The 19,574-nt window shown below is 47.6% G+C and overlaps 1 protein-coding gene across 1 annotated transcript in view; it reads right to left on the bottom strand.

Moving 5' to 3' along the window:
* Nucleotides 1-19,574, bottom strand: part of LOC141469841 (cell surface hyaluronidase CEMIP2-like) — a 57,646-nt gene that overhangs the window by 36,753 nt on the left and 1,319 nt on the right. Inside the window, exons 3-15 of the mRNA XM_074155589.1 lie at nt 17,884-18,381; nt 13,030-13,170; nt 12,314-12,875; nt 11,895-12,064; nt 11,390-11,578; nt 10,862-11,031; nt 9,797-10,006; nt 5,722-5,927; nt 4,023-4,092; nt 3,245-3,373; nt 2,166-2,251; nt 666-797; nt 510-545 (exon numbers count right to left, since the gene is read on the bottom strand). Of these exons, the coding sequence (XP_074011690.1) occupies nt 510-545; nt 666-797; nt 2,166-2,251; nt 3,245-3,373; nt 4,023-4,092; nt 5,722-5,927; nt 9,797-10,006; nt 10,862-11,031; nt 11,390-11,578; nt 11,895-12,064; nt 12,314-12,875; nt 13,030-13,170; nt 17,884-18,381 (2,599 nt within the window). The remainder of the gene's footprint in view (nt 1-509; nt 546-665; nt 798-2,165; nt 2,252-3,244; nt 3,374-4,022; nt 4,093-5,721; nt 5,928-9,796; nt 10,007-10,861; nt 11,032-11,389; nt 11,579-11,894; nt 12,065-12,313; nt 12,876-13,029; nt 13,171-17,883; nt 18,382-19,574) is intronic.

Raw genomic sequence — 19,574 nt, 5'->3', positions numbered from 1 at the left:
TGATTCTCATTGCCTGCAGTGGGCTTTGGCTATGGCTTGTTTTTGCAGGTCTTTTGCAAAAGGGGTCGAGATGAGAGTGGCAGGAGCATGGTAGACACCAGCAGAGGAGGCAGAAGACCTGCTGTGCCCCAACGTGGGACCATCCCAGCCACCCTGCCCCAGCACCACATCAGCTATGGGCAATGCTGCTCCACCAGGCTAGAGTAGAAGAAAAGTCTTCCCGAATGCAGAACCAGATGTTTAGTCTACGGGTTCAGGACCTACCGTCCAAAAGGAAATATTCAGCAATTATGATGTATTCCCCAGACATGCTGAGGCAAAGAGAATGAAAGGCTAAATTGCCCCTTGTATTAACGGCTGCGCAGGGATGACTTGATGTGGTCTGGGAGGGAAACATGAGGTTTTCTCGTGTCTTACAGGAATTACCAGGGGAATGTCTCAGGTTCCATTCCTCAGCCTCTTACACTGGGGAAAAAAAAACTGGATGAAGGTCAATTTTAAGAAATTACCTTGCCAGAGTGAGTCCAATTCCATTGTCTGAAAACCTGGGACAGAAGAAACACAACGGTGTAAATCAGGAGGAATGTCTGCAGTGAATTTGGCCTACAGACCTATTTATGTCTGCCATGAGGGGAATGATATAACACGTAATTACAGTAACCTACCCTGAGTCGCGGAAAATAATGTCGCCGCCCCTGGCCCAGGCCCCATGGTCATTATTTTTAAAAGCAATAAGACCGTCAATCATGGCAGGAACTCGCGGCTTTTCAGGATCAGCATCTTGATGTGGGTGAAACCTGAAGCAAGGAGCTTAGTTAATGGGGCACAAGAGACATAGGAACTGACCTCAGACAGAGGAGGCCATGCCTAGCAGACCTCATTTGGCTTCTAAATATCATTGTGAAGGGCCTAAAGAGGTGATATGCCCTGGATCAGAGTCAAGCTATTAGCCAGATTTCGTCTCTGTGCTTTGGTACAAAGCAGAAAACAATAAACATTCATAATGGTGAAATTCTGGCCTCAGTGAAATCAACACGAGACTTCTCACTAGACTTCAATGGGCCCACTGCTACTTCTTAATTTGATTCAGTGTAATTTAGAGGCATAGAAAACATTTTTCCCAGGTCCCTTGCGTCCTTTTGTAATTGTCCTTACAAGGTCCATTGAGAATCCCTGGACTGATGCTAGAAAATCAATTAGGTGCTTTCAAGAATCTCATTCAGTAAAGATAACGGAGTAATTGGATGCTTTCCTTGCATGTACAGACCAGACCTCCATATGCTTCTGTCTCTGCTCAAAGGGAAGCTGTCATATGAAATAGGGTTTTGCCTTGGGAACCGGGTGCTTCTCAATTACTATTCAATTACTAATAGTGTGGCTATTTCTTGCCATGATGGCTGTTAATGGTAGATTTGTGCCGTGTTTGGAAAAAAATTACTTTTTTTGAGTCTACCCTCACCTCCTACTTCTTCCAGCTGATGTACTAATGGAAGTGTCTCCTCAAGTGCCCAAGGGGATGACCCTGGCAGGAAAGTCTCGCAAAGGGACAAAAAGTCACCCTTTCCCTTCACCCATATGGGAGCATCATAAGTGGCATTGATAGGGTATGGTGGAGGAGGAAAAAAGCCAAGGCTTGACCAGGAGCAGGCTGATTTCTGCCATATCCCCCTCCCATAGACCCACAGGGCTGCAGTAAATGAGAAAATGGCCTTGATTTATCTGCTTCCACTCTGCAAAAGGAAGCTCAGAGATTTTAAAGGAGCTGACAGAAAACTTTGAGGCTACTTTATTTTCCTCATTAATCCTAAAGCAGTCTCAGCAGGCTCTTACATAATCTTTCAGATGTAAGTTCTCCTAAGTAATTAATAAGAAATGCTGGAGTTTACAAACCCACTAACGGAATAAGGGGATCTGGCTCCCCTTTCACGTGCTTCACTGCTTAGTCCTCATAACCCCAAGTGCACATGTATCACTTTTGATCAGCAATAACACAAACAATTCAGTGCACAGCTATGAAGTATTTGCCTCTGCACATCAGATATAGCTTGTGTGTTTTTTTCAGATGCTCCAGCCATAATGAGGCATTAATGATCTGCTAAATACAATGCAGAAGCCAAGAAGCAGTACAACTATCCAAAATACTTAGCCATACAGCATATGCTTACCTGGCATTATCAACAGTGAGATACTCTCTGGGATCTTCAGCGCTGGCTCTCGTTGTCTTTACTCCTTTTCCAATAAACAAACCAGCCTGAAAATGCACACGACTCCAATTATTTTAACAGAGACCAGAGATCCCGGATTTTTATCAATGAACATGGGCAGCCAGTGCATGCAGGCACAGCAAGCACCGCAGCCTGGGCTTTCTCTTCCCTTTCGGTGTCCCTTGGCTCAGTGTGACACTAGCCCAGGCTGGAGCAGGCTGAAGTCAGGACAGAGCCTGCCCTGCCATGTGTTATACATCAGCATCTTGGGCTGCCTCCTGACCTGAAGCAAGGCACTGAACTCCCACTCTCTTGCTCTCTCTCTCTCCTCACAGAAAGCAATAAGGGACTCTGCCAAGCTCTTGATAACTTTTTGGAAAAAGAGTGCTGTTAAGAAGTAAGGCTTTAAATAAAGAGTGACGAGTCCCCCGACAGTCAAAAGAGAACATGAGCTGCTGTAGCCAAGTTAAAGACTTTGGGCTAGAGCAGGAGCTGTCATGGACCAAGATGTAAAATATACAAGGCACAGAGAACAGCACTGATTTCAATCTAGAATCCTGAGAAATAAGTTTAAAATACTTTTTATAGCTTACAGGTTACGTTTTCATGTCAACAGTATATTTGGAGGAAAGTGTTTTTCTTGGAATCACCCTCACTTTTCAAAGGTGATGAGCAGGCCCTGGCACAAACAACTTTTGCTCATCCCCCTATATCTGTACACCACTGTGGCCAATAGCAGTGCTCAGTGTCCTGCTTGGCATTCCTTAAATCTCAGTTAGCAGTAGGTGTACTTACAGCCTGAGCACATCCCCTCTAACATAGGCACCCAACTGAAACAGGAGGCCCCATTCTGCTCAGCTCCATCTTTAATCATTAGAAAGAGCATCACCCCCAAATTCTGATTTTCTCTTGATACAGTGTTAAAAGACCATTATCAAAATGTAAGATACCCATGACCATCTGATTTCAGAGCACCACACACAGCCAGCCCCAAGCCATACTATTACATTGGCAGCAACATACAAAAATCATCCACGTGCCTTGAAATTGGAGTGGACTCTGTTGTTGTAAAATACTCCCAAGGGGGTATGTTCAGCCTGTCCCTCTGGATATTGCCCCTCAGACTGTCCAGTGGGAACCCGGTGGAAGATGTACCATATCCCAACATCCTAAAAGAGAAAGGGAGGTTCAAGAAACGGGCTAATACAATTAATGATACAGTTTATCTTGAGGATTTAAGGTTTCCCACCATGCTGACCTGATTCCTAACCTGAACATGCCAAACACATGCAAGCCTCAGGGGACACACACCAGCCCATGCTCTTACACCTCCCAACTTATCTTTTGGCATGCCCAGTGGGGCCCCAGGGCACACACACACAGGTTCTAAAAATGCATATACTGTGGGTGAAATTCAGGTGGTTTACTAGAAAACATAGCCTCCTCTATACAGGCACATTAAAAACTAATATGATTTGGGTAAACAGAGATAATCAGGAGAAAGTATATATTTATATATACAAATATAAAATTTTATTGGGCATTTAACTATTAACTACTAATAAAAATCAACATTGGCTAAGAGGCACCACACACCATTTCCAGCCACAGTTGTGAGAGAAATCACTCTCAGAGATACCAGTGTGAGAACAGCAGGCAAACGTTTGTTCTTAAGAGAGACAAAGGTTACCGAGATACATATCCAAATTTTACAATGGCTTACTAAAAGTTCATTGCCCTCACCCTAGTGACATCAATAATAGTAGAATATATGGGAACTAGAGGCAAAGCATAGCTCTTGCTGTTAAATGATTTTACCTGAGCACCAGCTGCTGCATTCCCTATTAAGTTGTTGTTTGGGTTTGCAATCCAGAATGTGCTGACAGCCCTGAAAAATCAAAATCAAAATGATCCTAAGCAGTTACCAAACAGGAAGGGATACATTTTCATAGCACTGCACTGGACTTAAGCCACAACTCTCCTATTGGCTTTAAAACTCCACACAACCTTTTAATGATACTCTTTAAGGAAAAGAAACCACCTAGTGATGTCAGAAATGCTCATTTATGGAGCCACATGCCGAACCCATTGTAAATTATATGAGACCGTTAACACAAAATCCATGCTCTGTTAAAGGCACCTTAAGGAAACCTGATGTCATTTTTTTATTTTTTTATTTTTTTTTTTAAGTTAAGCAGCTTTGGAAAATGTCTGAAAAGTGCACTTCTGGTTTGGTTTTTGGAACTTCAGGGGCAATGGCAGGAGGTACGGGATTCTCTATGGATTTATGAAGCTTCAGCGTGGAAAACAAAACAAATGTCCTTGCAAGCCGCAAACGGCTCATTAAGCGGGAGATTAAGGAGATACTATTTTAACTTTTGTTCAAATAAGGAGTTTTTCCTTTAGAGGGAAGATCAGTAGTGGCACAATCAGAAGCCAGATATAGCTATGAAAATATTATCATCTGTTGTCTCACTTCATTTGATAACATCTTTTGCAGTAATAAAGACCACATGTAAAAACACCGTAAATCTTTTCTCATGAGCATACCGATTAATTTGATCATTCTAAGCAGAAAATCTCAATATTTTTTTATCCACCTTATCTATTACATAGTCAAGAATCCACACTCCTTTGGATTAGCAGAACCCCTAAATAGGTGCAAAATACATCTATATTGACAGTACAAGCAACCTTAACATTTCAACAACGATAATCATAATTAATTCTGTTGGGTTATTTGCACAAATTAAAATATGTAGGGTTCGGCCACTGGATCCTTTTCCAGAAAATATGAAAATACAGATTTCCTTGGCTAAACTGTGCTCACAAACAGTAGCCAGCCAAGTACTTGCATCCCCCCAGGTGCCCATGTCACAGCTAATCAGTCTCCAAAACAGAGGCTAACTTGGGTCAGCTATAGCAGGATGTTGTTTATTGTTAAATGATGCTTACCGTAGTTTATGCTAATCTCTACATTCTCACTGAATCTCCTGATGCACTTTAGATATTCATCCACTAACATACTATTGATCAATTTGCTCTAGATGCTCCAGTCCCAATTCAGCCCCGGGGGAAAAAAAGGCAAAAACTCACTTTCTAGTAAGTTCATATTTTTGCCAGTCTATAGCAGGGCTGAAGTAACTTGTATCAGAAAAACTTGTATCAGAAAAACTTTGTGGAGCCTTCAACATCCTACTTAAAAAAAATATTGAAAGGGGTTCAGAAAGAAGCAAAGTGTTCTAACTTATTTACGATTCTCAGGATACAGCAACAGGAATAACCAGCAGCAAATACTCCTTGCTTAGAATTCATGCAGGTGTTAACAGATGTCTTCACAAGCAAAACACGGTCAAATAGCTAAATTATCGTAAAATGAAAAATGGTAGAAAAAGCCACAACTTTTCATTTACTTTCAAGTAACACCTTTCAAAAGTTTTACCACACCATTCTTTGGGACTCAGCTACAGAGCACAATGTAAATGCAGAGCTTGACTCCAGCTCTGGGAGCACTTACATGCAGTCGGTGCTTGGCACAGGAACATAATTCCCATAGACGTGGCTGCGGATGGCAAGGCACATGGCCTCATTGCGATCCGAAGGCAAGATCGTTCCCGACCTCGTGAGGAGGCCCAAGTTGTGATGAAACGTGTTGCGTTGCTCCGTCCCGTCTTCGAGGAAGAAGCAGTGCCCCAAAGTGTCATAGCCAATGGTGTCTTTTACCTGGAAAAAAGTATAGAGGCCATAGATCGCAATGTGAACAGCAGTAGGAACTGTAACTGATGTGCTTTGCTTATCAACAAAATGCCAGAATGCTCCTGGAGTGGTTTTGCCACCCCTCTGCACAGTGAGCAGCGCCTCCATAGGCATCCATCCTGGACCTAACTCAAACTATGTGCGGTTTGCATAACTGTGGGCTGATCTTCTTAGACATCAAAACTGCTATTAAAATTACTCTGAGGAAGGTCACATACATAATTAAAGGAAAATTGCAAAATACTGGATTTAAAACTGCCCTCAGCTCTAGGAGAGAATATTCAATTTAGTGTCATGGAGTAAATATCTGTAAAGATAAGTGTGTCTCGCATGATAAAGAGTTAGCCTGGTTAATCCAGAAATTTTCATGACTGCAACATTTCCCAAATAAAATAAGAAATTCTTTGAAATGCACCATTTGAGATAATTTATGTTAATGAGGTTTCTGTTCTTTCTCCTCCACTCAGAAGGTGCAGGGCCACATCACTCCTGTAATGATCAGCTTGGGCAGAGATGGTATTTCACTCTTTCAGCCTATTTAAGATTAACTGACATGCACAGGGATATTTCATTAAACCCTAATTTGACCAAGAGGACTTAGCACAAGCCTCCTTTGATGTACAGTCTTACAAAGACAAATTCAGAAATCCTTCTTTTAAATGTAAATACTAAAATAGGTTAGTTAAAATATCAGCTATTTGTTACTAAGTCTTACTGAAACCTAACTTTGTACTCCAGTTATCCCTGTCAGCAAATTTATTCACTCTTCAGGCATACAAAATTCCTGTTGACGTCAGAGTTATGTCCCTGTAAGACTGCAAGATTAACTAATATTAACCTACTTGGTTATTTCTGTATACAGAGGGACACTTGGAGCACCTCCATTTCAGATTCATATCCTGTGGTTTCTGTAATGGGCTGGAACCCTACATAACATCTGAAGTCACAAACAGTATAGTTCCCAGAGGTATATCTCTACTGGATTTCATTGTTTTCCTGGCAGTCACCCCTCAAACTTCTCGACTGCTCCTCCTGTTTCTGCCCTAACGAGGTGTTCAAGAGAGAGTTCAAAATAAGGCACAGCACAACCAGGTACCCAACTCCTACCCAATCCAGCTTTGGAAAGCCAGTGAGACCCTGCAGGCAGGTACAATAGCTCGGGGTGAGCCACAAGGAGGATAGCAGAAAAGTTACATGCAGCGACACTGAAGTCGTCCTGACCAGCTGAGTCTCGGAAGTACAGATAGGAAATGGATTTAGATAAAAATGCAAGTGTCCTTGCCAGCCTGCTAAGAACAGTAAGCCTGGCTAATTCTATCCTTCCAAATGATGGGCAGAAGCTGCGCTAAGGAGGCCATGGGAGATTATTTTTGGAAAGAAACTGTAACAGCAAACTGCCTGCTGTCTTGAACAGCATTTCAATTGTAGAGTTTCATTCTTCTGAATTTAGCTGAAGTTTGGCTAATCTGTGCTTCAGACAGCTGTGTTAAAAAACAGTCTTGTATCCAAAATGAGATCTTAGCTTTAATTAACATGATTTGCCACAGCTTCAGAAACACATGGCAGCCTGGAAAACTTACGTACACAAAACTATATCGATCACAAACCAGAAATAACATAATTTACAGCTGGCTCACATTTGCACTGAAAGATATGGGTCCATGCCACTGGACTACAACCCCAATAACTGATCAATTCTGGCATATCACAGATAGAAACTAAAAGCTTGGAAAGGAGAGCCCACCTGCACCACTGTGACAGCAGTGTATTACTGTAAGTGTCAGCATGAAACACTGCCCACCACACAGGCTACAGCCCCACTGCCGTGTCCAACACCAGATGATTAAGATGCCTCTAAACACTGAATTATATATAGTTCAGCAACACAATATAAGTGACCTTTATGCACTGCAACGTTAGACATGAAACTACAGTAGTCTGTGTGCGCCTGACGTGTGCCAGGGCAGCAGGGGCACGTCGCAGCCTGCTTCCCGGCCACGGCGAGAAACCCAAGCTGTTCATGCCACCGGCTCGCAAAGCAGCACAAGGCTGGCACCCGGGAGCAGCAGATGGGAGAAGGGCCTTGCAGACAGCACCGCATGGCCCGGACACAGCAAGGCACAAACCACCACGTTCCTGCAATGTACATCTACAATTACATCCTCTAAACCTTTTAAAAACCAATTTTAAAAATTGGTTTTTTTAATTTTAAACCTTTTAAACCAATTACATCCTCAAAACAGGAGAGGGGAAAAAACACCTATCTGGTTTGTTCTGGCTCAAGGCTGAAGTTTCATAATCTGATGCTAAAATCTATGACCCATCTATGTCATCTAACTGCCTTGCTCTGATAAAAACACTCTTCTCTGGAACTGTAAATTATTTTTATTTATTTTAAAGCAAGGCTTTTTATTACATTTTAATCACTCTTTATCTTAATGACTGTACTGAAACCACATGATTCTTCTGCAGAATCATATATCTAATCTTTGCTATAAAAGCTGTTCACTGATTCAAAGCCCTCAGCAGTCAGATGCGGCAGGAGGAGGGAGATGGATCTCACACTTGGATTCTTGATTTCACAACTAGTTCATCCCACACATCCAGATAAACCCTTGACAACCTCACTTCTGAGAAAGAGCAAGAGCATACACCATTCTTCTCAGGACTAATATTAACACAAGGCTTAATTTTTCATCCTGGGCATGTTCCTTCAATTCCAGAGGTTTAATACCAATGAGAAGAGAAAGCAAGCCCATATCCTCACATACTGGGCAAGCCTCCTACCACTTAAAGGCTCTGTATGCAAAAGGAGGCTCTACAGCCAGAGTAAATCATGTATATGAGAAGGCAACCAGTAATTTTGAATGATCTGGACAATACAAACCCAGTTTAGGGTACATGAAAAGTGCTCCCAGTTGTACAAGTCTAGCATCACATTTTCATGAATACAACCTTTCGGGGGAACCCTTTCACACAAGGGTCCCAGCAGAGTGCATCTGGGCTGTGTCTTACACAGCTTTATGTCCAGGGTTGAGAAAAAGTTGTCGGGACAAAAGTGGGAGGTCACGGGTAGTTCAGGGAGTGTCTCTGCCTGAGCACACACCAGGTGAATGAGGAAATACCCACGGACACCGAAACACCGTTCAGGGTCCTGCAGAGCACACAGCAATTGGACGTGTCAGGACTGGAGCAGGAATCCGTCTTTTTCCAGCTGAGACACGTATGGCTTTTTTGTGTTTTTTTTTTTTTTTTTTAAGTTCCTCTCCACAATGCCCTTGTGAGGATCTAGGTCAAAGCCAAGTTCCTGAGGGCTTTTCTGGCACTGAAGCCACCATTTGGGTCTGTCCCTCTCATATTTCATCCCCTTTGTCATGTGAATATTTCTGGATATATTTCACATTGCCCTGACTTGAACAACCCCTCTCTTTTTTATCTCCTCTGCAAATTAAAGGTCCATTGTTTCAGTCAGGTCCAGTAAAGGACCTAAAATGAAAACCTAAAATGAAAGCAACTTTCATTTTAGATGAAAGCTCCTATTATCACAAACTGTCCAGAATAACCATGGCAGAGATTTCACTATATCTGATGACACCATTAATAATATTAATTAGGCAAAACTAAGAACCCAAAATTCCTTTCAAAGTGCTGCACTACCAGAGCAACAGTCCTAACCTGACCACCAGTCAAATGAAGCTGACAAGTCGGGACATTTCTTGGGGAAAAGGTGCCTTGTTTCAATATTTTAATTTATCTTTGCATCACAAAAGGCTCTTACTGTTTAGCAGTGCCTAAGCAAAGAAATTAACTTGGTACTAATAAAATATGTCTCCTACCAGCAGGCCATGAGTTCCATGTATGGCAACACACCTAGAGAAGCAGTGGTGGATAGCCAGATTATCGAGGTAAGTTGGGTGTTCGTATCCTCCTCTCTCATCCACATCCTCAGCCAGGTGAAAATGCACAGGGTAACTGCCCAGGATTTGCTGCCCCATGTTTTTTAATTCCACTCCTGACATGTGAACAGAACGAAAATTCCTTAGGATCTGTTGAGACAAATGTAGATCCAAGTAAGGCATTACAATATAAACACGCAAAAAGAAAAACACTTTTCTTTCTTTTTTTTTTTTTTTTCCCCTCTTATTAGGCAATATGCTTGCAGAGTAAGCCAGGGCCTGGTCCCAGAAGGAAGTGTCAGCTCCCTGCTCTGAGTCACGGCAGCGCAGCACATGCGGAGCACAGCTACAGGCACGGGGCTGCTGCCACGTACAGCTGCCAAACACCCTGCGCAGTATTTAGCAACAGCAGTGTGTGGCACAGCTACGGGCAAGGTGCTCCTGCCAGCTACATTTACCACCAGGCTCTGTTTCCTGGCAACTTTATCTCTGTCAAGTGATTTTAGGTGAGACCTGCACAGCTCCCCAATTTCCACCAAGTGGTAGAGGAATCGTTCTACACAAAGCCCCTGCCACAGCAAGACTTTGCACCATCACCAAGAACACGTGGGACAACCAAGAGGAGGCAAAGCACAACAGGGAGAGACCCAGCGCTTCTCTGAGCCGTGACGGGAGCAGGTTTGCTCTGCAGGAAGCACAATTTCTTCAGCGGCATCTCGCAAACTGTGTAACTTCACACTGACCCTACTGACAGCGATGCTGCTAAAGAACCCCCCTCTAGCCCAGGGAAGGGGACATTTTTGCATACACAGTGAACAAAATGGCACAGCCTCATTGCAAGTCTAGTTTTTCTAGAAAGACCAACGAACATTTCCTTCCTTCAGAGACAAGTATACTTTTAACCCCAGACGCAATGGCAGTTTCATGCATTATATTGCTTGTTTACAAACCAGGAAAGGAACGATTTGAAACCACCTAGAGGCATGTGCATGAAAAATTACTCACTTTAATATGTCCTCCAAATGTGTCAAAGGAGAAAAACTGGCATTGATTTTGTCCATAACAGGAGTCCTCCATTTCTCCTTGAATAAGTATATTTCTAGTCAGAAGACCAACCTCTGCCCTCATATCGACGCCATCTATGACTTCTCCAATATGAAGATAAAGTGGGCTGCCTGTGAAAATCAGAAACCTCTTCATTCAGGGTGAGCACGCATCTTCATTATGGTATTGTTCTAAACAAGTGCATGCCTTTAATTTAAACAATCACAAAGTTCGGGGACGTGCCCAGTTGTTGTATTTGATCCCAGAGCAGATCAGCACTTCCCCTGGCTTTGACAAGAAACTGCTGCCTCTGGTCAAACTTCAAAGTCCCAATATAATACTGGGGCCTTCAACTCTCATATAACAAGTGTCTATGTGTTTATGTCACAAAAACTAGCTAAAAAGACAAGTAAATGTAAATGTAGAACATAAAAGACAAGAAAATGTAAATTTTTATCACAAAGAGTGGCTTAAAAAGAAATTTCATACCATCAATTTTCACTTGATTACTTTTACATTCAGGGCAAGGAAGGAGATTAAACTCTTCAGCCTGATGCATAGAATAATCTGTACTGGCAACGACGATCCGGTCACCAGGTAACCAACTGGTAACCTCATCCACCAAATGAAGAATTATTCCTTTAGACGCTTCCACTTTAAATCCATTGATAGGCACCCCTGAAAAACGAAGCAATCGGTTATTTTTACAGTTGCGCACAACGGAACCATGCAATTAGCCAAAGAGCATACCAGGTTAGTTTTTACCTAGATAACTCTATGTGTGATAGAAGTGCTCCAGCCGTTAAATATGTTGGTGCCATCTCTTTGTGGGCAACTAAAACGTTACTTTGTGAGAGTACTGCTGTTAGTGTGGTCACCGTCCACGCGAGCAAAAGACCACAGTATTATTCTCATTGCACGGTTCTGTTTCCCGGCAGCCAGGAAAAGCAGAGCAAAGCAACAGAAGACAAGCAATTGTCGGGGAAGACTAAACCTTTTATCCATCCACTGAAAGCGGTAACAGTAAAACGGGTGCCATCGTAGGTGAGGAAATCTCTTTGGGCCACGGCTAACCCCGTTGATCCATTCCCGTGATACTCCCGCTTCTCTTCCACTATGGAACCCCGATCCCCGCCGAGGATCCCCACCAGCGCCCAGGGCTGCCTGAAGGAGACCGGGAAGGAGCAAAGAGAGTGACATCCCGAACCCTCCATCCCCCAGACAGCTCGGGCAGGGGGGGAGGTCCCCCCTTCTCTCCCTCCCCCGGCCGGGGGTGCCCTCCGGCCCCGGTCGCTCCCCGCCGTCGGGGCGAGCCCCGGGCGGGCGCGGCGGCGCGGCGGAGCTGTCCATGGTGGCGCGGCGGGACCGCCCCTGTCCCCCCCGCACCGCCCCCCGCACCGCCTCCCGCCTCACCTGTAGCCCAGGCGGGCGATGTACCTGCTGCCCAGGCGGTCCCGCAGCAGCAGCCGCGTCTCCAGCGTGAGGCTGCGGGCGGCCGAGTCCCCCACGGCGGCCGCCACCAGCCTGCCGGGGGGCTGGAGGGCCAGGAAGGCGAGGAGCCGCCGGCACTCGCCGGGCTGCAGGTGGGTGTCGAAGCGTCCTGCCGCCACCACCCGCCCCGTTCCGGCGTCCAGGATGCGGAGGTTGAGCCCGCGGCTGCCCCATCGCTTCTCGGAGGAGTAGGGGCCGTGGCGGAGCCCACCGGGGTGCAGAGTTTTGTCCAGGAGGGTCCAGGAGCGGGGCCGCCGGCCGTGCAGCTCCAGGACGCCGCCGCCACCCACGCCCACGAACTTCTGCCCGAAGCCCTCCACGGCCGCCCCGTCGCCGGCTCGCCCGTACAGAGAAATGGTGGCCCGCGAGCCGTAGGGGCAGCGCTCCGAACCGATGTGCAGCTCTCCGCCGTCGTGGATGAGGATGTAGCGGGCCCGCAGGGTGATGGGCGGCCCGTGGGGGCGGTCGGCGAACACCAGCCTCCCTGGCGGGCGAGGGAAGAGGAGAGGGGCTGGGGGCGAGCACCGCCGGGGCGCGGGAGGTGCTACCCAGCCGGGACGCCCCCGCAGCGCCCGGGCTCCGGGAGCAGCCGGCTACGCCAGAGAAGGGGGGAAGGGGGAAAGGGACGGCCCTCTTACCTCCGTCGCGGATGACGAGAGAGTGGAAGGCAGCGGAGCTCTCCAGGCGCAGGGCCACCCCCCGGCCCACCACGGCGGCTCGGCGGGTGTCGGAGCCGGGTCGCCACGGGGCGAGGTGCGGGGCGGCATCCGGGCAGGGCCCTGCAAGAGACGGATGGCGGCGGCAGCAGCGGAGCGCAGAGGAGCGCGGAAGGGCACGGAGGGGTGCGGTACCGACCTGATGCGCTGCCTCCGCTCGCTGCTCCCCGACGCGTCCCGCGGCGGCGCCGGGACCGGGACGGGCTCCGGGTCCGGCGCGAAGGGCAGGAGGAGCCGCGGCTGCCCGGGGCTCACCGCGGTCCCCGCCGGTACCTGCTGCCCGCAGCCGCGGGGCAGCCCCCGCCCGCAACACGTGTGCGGCGGCGGCTCCTTCGCCGCGGTTTTGCACGGAGCCGGCGCAAAGGCACATTTTGCTTTTGATGGGTTTGAAGGTTTTTTTTCCCTTCAACTCAACCTAGCAAGACCGAAAACACAAATCCTCCCCCCCCTTCCCCGCCTCCACAAAACCCTGGCCACGGCGAGGCAACCGCAATCAGCAGTACGAACAGAGAGAGGAGCCGGCGAGGAGAAAACCCCAGAGGCAGATCGACGAGAAGCACCGGCGGGTTTCAAACTTCGGCTGCAAAGATCCTTACCTATCCCCGGCAGCGCCGAGCAGCAAACTTTGCACGCCGCCTCTCGGGAACTCCCGACTCGGGCTGCCGGGCACCCCGGCTGCAGGCGGCAGAGGCAGGGGCAGGCAGGCGCAGGCAGCTCCCGCTCCTCCGCTCCGGCTGCCTTTCCTCCGCTTCCCTATTTATATCCATCTTCCAACCGCTGGCGGTGCCCGCACTGTTTACAGCAGCCGAGCTTCTGGCTCCTCCCAGCCGGGGACGATCCCTCCAGCCTGGACGTATATCTGCGACCGGCGCCCAGATGCTCGGGGCCGGGGAGAGCCCCGCTGCCCGCACGCAAAGATCTTCCCCGGCTGCCAGCCCCTGGGGGCTGCGGGCTTCCTGCCGCACTCCCCGGGGTCATGGCGAGTCTCAGCTCCGGGAGGGCCCTGGGGTCTCTGTGCGGACCCACACAGCACCCGGCCAGGCTCAAAAGTCCCACACAAAGCGTGCGGCTGGGGGGGGGGGGGGGGGCAGCTGCCTCCCCAAGAAAGGCAGAGGGCTGAGGCACTCCAGCCCGTAGACTTCGAAGTGGTCACCAGGGCTTGGCATGCCTTGGCCCTTCTTGGGCCACCCCGGCACCTTCCCGCAGGAGTGTTTTGCCCTGTGCTGTCCTGCATTGGGCAGATCCATGGAGAATGCTGTGACCTGGCAGCTGCAGAAGTTCCCCTGAGAGCGGGTGAGTAGAGAGGTATCTGCCACTCACCTCTCATCACCTGCCAAATCAACCTGTAGCCAGAGTTTGCCGTGAAGGAGAGGAAAGGAAAGGTGCTCTCACATGACACACCATCAAAGAAACCCATGTGCTTTTACCCCTGTGGCCTGGGACTGCACTCCTGCCTTTTGCAGGTTCCTGTCTGGACTCCAGTCTCAGTGGACACGGCACTGCCTGCAGAAGGACCGTCACACGCTGGTTTTTTTTCCATGAACCAGACTGTCACATTTTTTATGGGCTCTAAAATATAGTGTGAGCTTCCAGGTGACACATAAGGACAGGCAACTGCTCACTGTGGCCACAGACTGCTCCCTCCCAGAGTCTACATATAACTCCTCATCTCCACTCCAGAGCCCAACATCCATGGAGGATGAGCCAGAAGCGGGCAGGCAGCAGTGCCAACTGCTGCCCCTGCCCAGGGCCAGAGCCAACGAGGTGCAAAGCCACAGGTGCTGCCAATCTCAGAGACATTTGTGTGCCATCATCTGGTCAAACCGCTCCAATCTGTCACCTCTGAAATTTATTCTGGTGCAGGATTTCTTCTGACGGAGGGCACAAAGAGGCTATAGTTATGGTAATAAGGAGCAAGTGCTGTCAGACAAAATATGGGAACAGACTGGAAGCAGGGGGGTGGGCGAGGGGCACGGCCGTGCCCCACGCTCCAGACAACAGCTCTGGAGCAGGAGCAACACTCACTTGGGCTAAACAAAACCCTTCCCCTCTCTTACAGCCTGTCCTGGGACCCAGGGTATTGCTGAATCTGAAGATAAGAATCCAGCCTAGAGAAACAAATCCAGATAACGCTCCCTCATTTCAATACCCCATAAATACAGGGAAACGTTAGAGCTGCCACCTTTGCTACCGGCTGTTCATCTATCATTCAGTGCTGGCACTTCTATTCCTGTCTCAAATAGCTTTTGTCATTTTCCTTCCAAAAAAGGGGCATTAGTCAGCGTTGTGCCTCCTTCTTATCTGAATATGACACATATGAATGCAGGTCATGGGAAAGCAGAGCTGTTATCAGAGGTATAGGAGGCTGGGCTCAAATTTTTTTGAGAAAGATTTATCTACTGGTAAAAGTTTCAGGCAAGACAAGACAAATAGGCGTATTTTGTCTTAAAACACACTAACTAAATTCTCTGAATTCAACCGTTCTACAAATGCAAAATTTGATGTAGACGAGGACTTGAACCTTTATTTTACACTGGCCAGTGCCCTAGAAATCTCACACATCTTTATTTAAAATATTTACTCTGAGCAAAAGATAAAAGGCAACAATGACTAATCTAACACAGTAATAGTGGAAATAAATGTAGGATAGGCTTTGGTTCAGGCTAAACTTTGTGCAGGCCTTATCAGCAAATCCTAAGTGGCTTCTGTTTACATGGGACTTTTCCTGAACAAGAACCCAATATTGTTAATGCGCGAGCACTGTTTAAATCCTCCAAAGCCATTTTCCCTCTGTACTCTCAAAATCCACATAAATACACTGATCTGATTCCTTTTCCTGAAAGAACTATTTTCTTGTGAATGATTTCAGTGCCATTTTTCCCTGTATTAAATTTTCAGCGGCCTGAGGAAGAAAATTTCAGAGTAAATGAGGTTGGATATATCATCCCGTTTTTCTAAAGATTCCCATCTCATTTTAAGAAAAACACAGAAGTGCCTATTGTTATCTGGAGTTTGGTGCTTGGGAGCTAAACTACTTTCCTTTCATTCTTCTCTAAATTTCATTTTTCAAGATGATTTTTCTTTGCAGCAGCACCGGTCTGAAGCTTACACCACAGCGCTCGGTTACAGGACGCATCCTCAGCACGAGAACATTCCCAAAACATCCTCACACCTGCAAGCGGGAAATCATGACTAACGCTCACCGCCTCAAACATATGGCTGGTGTAACTCTTCCTGGCAAAAATAACCAACCCAAACCCTCCTTCCAATGTTATTGTTGGTTATAAACTAAAGTTTACCTTTCTAACAAACAAAACCGGGTCATTTTCCGTAACGGGCTACCAGGTATGAGGCAACCTCGACTGTACCGTGTCTCGGCGTGTCGCAACGACTGTAACACTTTGCCTACAAATGTGATCGTAACAGTCAATAACAAATATCGATGCCTGGCGAAGGTTCAATTTTAAGGCAACGGCGAAAAGCGAAGCTGCTGTACCGGAGCGAGGGGGGGGTGAACGGACCCCCAGACCCCTCTTCCCAGAGACCCAAATCTCGCACACAAAGGCAGAGAGGAGGGTTCCTCCTCTGTAAGTGACTCTCCCGGGCACACTCCCTCGCTGCGCGGTTTCCTGTTTCCTTCTGGCTCCCCAGGGAAAGGAAAGGAGCAGCCGAGCCAGCGTCCCCTGAGCAACACCCCATTCCCACGCCGCGGGGAACCGGCCGCACCGAGGGATAACTCCGGCCGTGCGGGCCCGGGGCTCCCGCAGCAGGGCCAACGCCAGCTCGGACCGGGCTGCCCCAAACCCCCGTGTCCGGACCCCCCCCACCCACCGCGGGGGGGAAAACGGGCAGTGGCCGGTGGGGCGCGCCCGGACCCTGCGGCGCCGCGGACGGCCGGGCGGGGGCGCTCCTGCACAGCCGCTGCCCGCCCTGCCCGTCCCTTGCCTGCCCTGCCCGTCCCCTGCCCGCCCTGCCCGCCCCCTGCCCGCCCTGCTGCCCCAACTTCCTCATCCCTCCCTGGGCAAACCTGCCTGCACATCCTGGAAGCGGAGGACGCAGGCCATTACCTCCTGCATTATACTAATTAACTAATAAGATTTTTTTTTAATTTTTTTTTTTTTTCTCCTCATCCCAGCTGCGGATCCTGTAATTCTCCACTTTTTTTTTTTTTTTTTTCCTCTTTTTAAATTAATTTGATGTTTTCAATATAGCACAGCCATAAGTCCACATGCAAGCTAGAGCTCGGAGCAAGGGAGCGGATCACACCAGCTTCTGGTGGGAGCTGGAAGCACTGGGGAGCGGTGAGGATCACACGGCTAATGCTGGCATTAGAGCTGCACCCAGGGGCCACCGTGGGCCTGGCAGACCCACCAAGCTGGGCACTGCCTTCCCACAACATGGCTTTTACTGCCTGTATCGACTCCCACAGGCTGTCTGCTTACAATGGCCCATCTGCGGCGACCATCCTCTGCACACGAGACCCACCTTCGTTTAGTGTCTCCTCTCCTGCAGATACTGATTGCTTCCTACCCGCCTCATCACAGACCTCCCGCTCAGGGCTAAGCACTCTGAGCCCTGGCTCTAGTTCAGTCTGAACACTGAGCACCAGCCCCCAGCACCATACAGGACCACCCCGTACCAAACTGCACCCAGTGACATTCACCGTTGCCAGCATCCCTCACCCTATCAGCATGGAGCCCGGCCCCACACCTTCCCTCAGCCAGCACCAGAATGCATTTGAGATACCAAACCCACATCTCCTCCTTATATACCTACCACTTTGTTCCACTTTGGGCTTTAACGGTGTTTTCCTTTGTTTAAGCATTTGCTTCTTGAGCAGAGAGAAGGCCTTGGACTGCTGAGCTTCAGACAACACTCCCATATTCCTGAGGAGCCGAAGCACCCTGTGTAGCAAGAACGGCTTCACCTTCTGCTGGGCCACCTTGAGAGGACTGATATGAATTTTGGGCAGGTTGACTTCTTGATCACAGTTATAAAACCGAAAGAGATTCCAGGCCAAGCTAGGTCCAAAGGTATCCATTAAAATATATCTGGAAAGTTTAAGGAGCATGTCACAGGACAACTGCTTTTCTTGTGGTTTCTGGCCCAAGTTCTGACTTAGTGAACTTCTCCTTCCCTGGTGACTCAGGAAAGAGCTGCTCCTGAGCAGGCTGGGTTTGTAGGAGCCCATGGTCCCAGGAAAGGTTTTCTTACTGTGCAACAGTCCTTCATAATCCATATCCCACAAAGAACTGTTGGGATTCAGGCTATGTTCTGAAATAATCATGAATACAGTAAAAGCTATTAAACATAAACAGCAAAGAATCCCGGTGGGTTCATTTCTTAAAAAAAAAACCCACAACCAACTATATATCTCTCTACATCTACTGCTGTTCTGCTGTAGCCCTGGATACAATGCAGGTTGCTACATTACTTTGACAAACTTACTGAATGTTTTGACAGGCCATAGATTTGCAATTTTTAGGTACTATAACATAATAACGATTATTTGTAATATTTTGTTCAAACTAATGCTTTCTGTAATGCTCAGGAAAACTATCTTTGTTACATATACACGCACTCCAGAGTCCACAGATTCCTAAAAAAAAAAAAAGCCAATCGCCAAAACAGTATGCACTTTTCCACATACATTTTCTGAAAACCATTGAGAAAAATAATGATTCTTATTAAAGACTATAAAAGCCTTTTCCATACGTGACTAAGAAAGGAAACTGTTACACTCCCGCTGGGCTGTTTGCCTGTTGGGTCCAGCCCCAGGGCCCAGCACAGCCTCCAGGTTTCCAACAGGTACAGGTTGGGTTTAAACGAAAGGCTCGGTTTTGCTTTCTGGGTGACAGCTCTGGTCTCTGCCTGCTGATTAAAGCCATTAATTAGCCTGGTGTACCAGGGTTAAGATGCGCCTGCTCAAAGGCCACAGTAGCTTCATCCCGCGGACAAGAAGGTACCAGTATGGGAAAATCCGGACCCTCTGGAGCTTAAATTTGCCTCTAAGGCAGTGCCCCTTCATTCAGGCTGAGCCTGAAGGTTCAATTTACACCCTGAGAATTGATCAATAAAGCAATTAAATGCCACATGAAGAGGCTGGGACTTCATGATAAGCAGGGCTGCAAACACACAAGAAAGCTCTAGTAATTAAAAGGGACAAGAAACCCAAAACTTAATCGCGTCTTGCCGAAAGTGTTTGAAATAGTTAATGTTTTAACATAACGGCGCACTGCTAAAGGCTGGAGGTCACGTCTCGGGAGCCCTGGAATGTGCCCGCAGCCTTCCCTTTCATTTCTAAGCGGAGAATGAGATTTTTAAGAATGTTCTTCTGTTTCCTAGAGGTGGATCACAGTCCAGCCTGTTTGAGAAGCTTCAGTTTTGTTTTTTTTTAAATTTGATTCAAGATTACGGTTATCAGTTTCAAGTAGTTGTGACTCAGGGTCCAGGGGATTGCAATCTTG

This window comes from Numenius arquata, chromosome 11 (genome assembly GCF_964106895.1).
Source record: "Numenius arquata chromosome 11, bNumArq3.hap1.1, whole genome shotgun sequence".
NCBI lineage: Eukaryota > Metazoa > Chordata > Aves > Charadriiformes > Scolopacidae > Numenius > Numenius arquata.
This window is presented reverse-complemented; position numbering and strand designations above follow the sequence as displayed.